Below are 1,797 nucleotides of genomic sequence, written 5' to 3'. Positions count from 1 at the left end.
CAATGAGATCAAAAGTTGTTTTTTTGAAAGGATCAAACAAAATTGATACACCTTTAGCTAGAGTCACCGAGAGAGAGAGAGAGAGAGAGACAGGGAGGGAAGGAGGGAGAAAGAAAACTCAAATTACTACAATCAGGGATGAAAAAGAGACACCACTACTGATTGTACAGTAATAAAAGTTGTAATAAGGGAATACTATGAATAGTCATATGCCATTGTATTAGATAACTTCACTGAAATGGACAAATTTCTAGAAAGACAGAAACTAACAGAATTTACTCAAGAAGAAAAGATAATTTAAAAAGACCTACAACAGGCAACAAAATTGAAATAGTAATTTTAAAACTTCAACAAAGAAAAGGCAGGCCTAGATGGCTTCACTGGTAAATTGTATCAAACATTTAAAGACAAATGATGACCAGTCTTTTACAAATGTTTCCAAAAAAATTAGAAAAGGAAGTAACACTACCTAATCCATGTTATGAGGCCAGTATTTTCCCAGTACCGAAACCAGACAAAGGTAATACAAATGCAACTTGGCGCTGCGGGGCGGTGTGGGGCGGAGCGTGCGCCCTGCAGTCTGAGCGTCGCCTCCGCGCCCGCTGTGACCTGCTTGCGGCTGCCCGGGGGGCTGAGGGCGGGCAGGGTCCGGACCCTGCGCTCGGGCTCCGCTCTGCTCTCCGTGCCTAAATTCACAGACAAACATGAATGGATAACAACAGAAAATGGTATTGGAACAGTGGGAATCAGCAATTTTGGACAGGAAGCTTTGGGAGATGTTGTTTACTGTAGTCAGCCTGAAGTTGGGACAAAACTGAACAAACAAGATGAGTTTGGTGCTTTGGAAAGTGTGAAAGCTGCTGGTGAACTCTATTCTCTATCAGAAGTAACTGAAATTAATGAAGCTCTTGCAGAAAATCCAGGACTTGTCAACAAATCTTGTTATGAAGATGGTTGGCTGATCAAGATAGCACTCAGTAATCCTTCAGAACTGGATGAATTAGTGAGTGAAGAAGCATATGAGAAATACATAAAATCTATTGAGTGAAAATGGAACCCCTAAATAAACTAGTATGAAACAACTTAATCTAGCATAGTTGTTTCAGATTAGTGGTACACAGAGGATTTAAAATAGCAACTATTAGCAATACCAGTGGAGAAAGAAACTACTTGTAACAATGCTAATGGAAGAAAATACCCCTTAACTTCATAATGATTGCAGAAAAACACAACATGCATCTGTTTTGCAACACCCTCTGATTTTTATGCTCCAGTTATAATATTCAGAATCCTGAAATTATCTTTGGTTAAAAACTAGTTATAAAAATTATGTAATTCAAGGATGACATTGTTACCTTAAGCCTTAAGCTTACATCTATCCCTGGATGGGGGTCAAAATGCTTAAATAATCTTTCCATTGGAAATAACTGGCAGTAGAGAAAGGTTTGTTAGTTGTAATGTGTCAGATAAAGAACAACACTACCTTAATTTTGCAATATACTGCACTTGTTGGTGCTATTTTTATACAATGAAGCAACAGCCTTGCAGGAAGATAGTTTAATAATAAAACATTGAACTTCTTCGTTATTCATGTTTTTTGTTTTACTCTTAATATTTCATGTAGTGACTCTGCTAGTATTTGTGAAAATGCTAATTTTAACTTACGGAAAGTTATTTTTTTAAAAGGAAATTTAAGCCGTAACAATGAAAGTTTCCAAGAAAATGTTTCCTTTTAGTCACAAATCTGGTTTTTCTTAAAGTCCTAATTGCCTGGTAGCATTAAGTACCATTTTTGGT

General features: G+C 37.1%; 1 protein-coding gene across 1 annotated transcript; it reads left to right on the top strand.

Moving 5' to 3' along the window:
• The first annotated feature begins 481 nt into the window (after positions 1-481).
• Positions 482-1,048, top strand: LOC110573140 (glycine cleavage system H protein, mitochondrial-like). Its single transcript, XM_021681559.1, has one exon. It carries the CDS (start codon positions 482-484, stop codon positions 1,046-1,048), a length of 567 nt encoding a protein of 188 aa, XP_021537234.1.
• The last annotated feature ends 749 nt before the right edge of the window (positions 1,049-1,797 follow it).

Source organism: Neomonachus schauinslandi, chromosome 2 (genome assembly GCF_002201575.2).
Source record: "Neomonachus schauinslandi chromosome 2, ASM220157v2, whole genome shotgun sequence".
Taxonomy (NCBI): Eukaryota; Metazoa; Chordata; class Mammalia; order Carnivora; family Phocidae; genus Neomonachus; species Neomonachus schauinslandi.
Note: the sequence above shows the minus strand (reverse complement) of the source record. Positions and strands in the feature narration are given on the sequence as shown.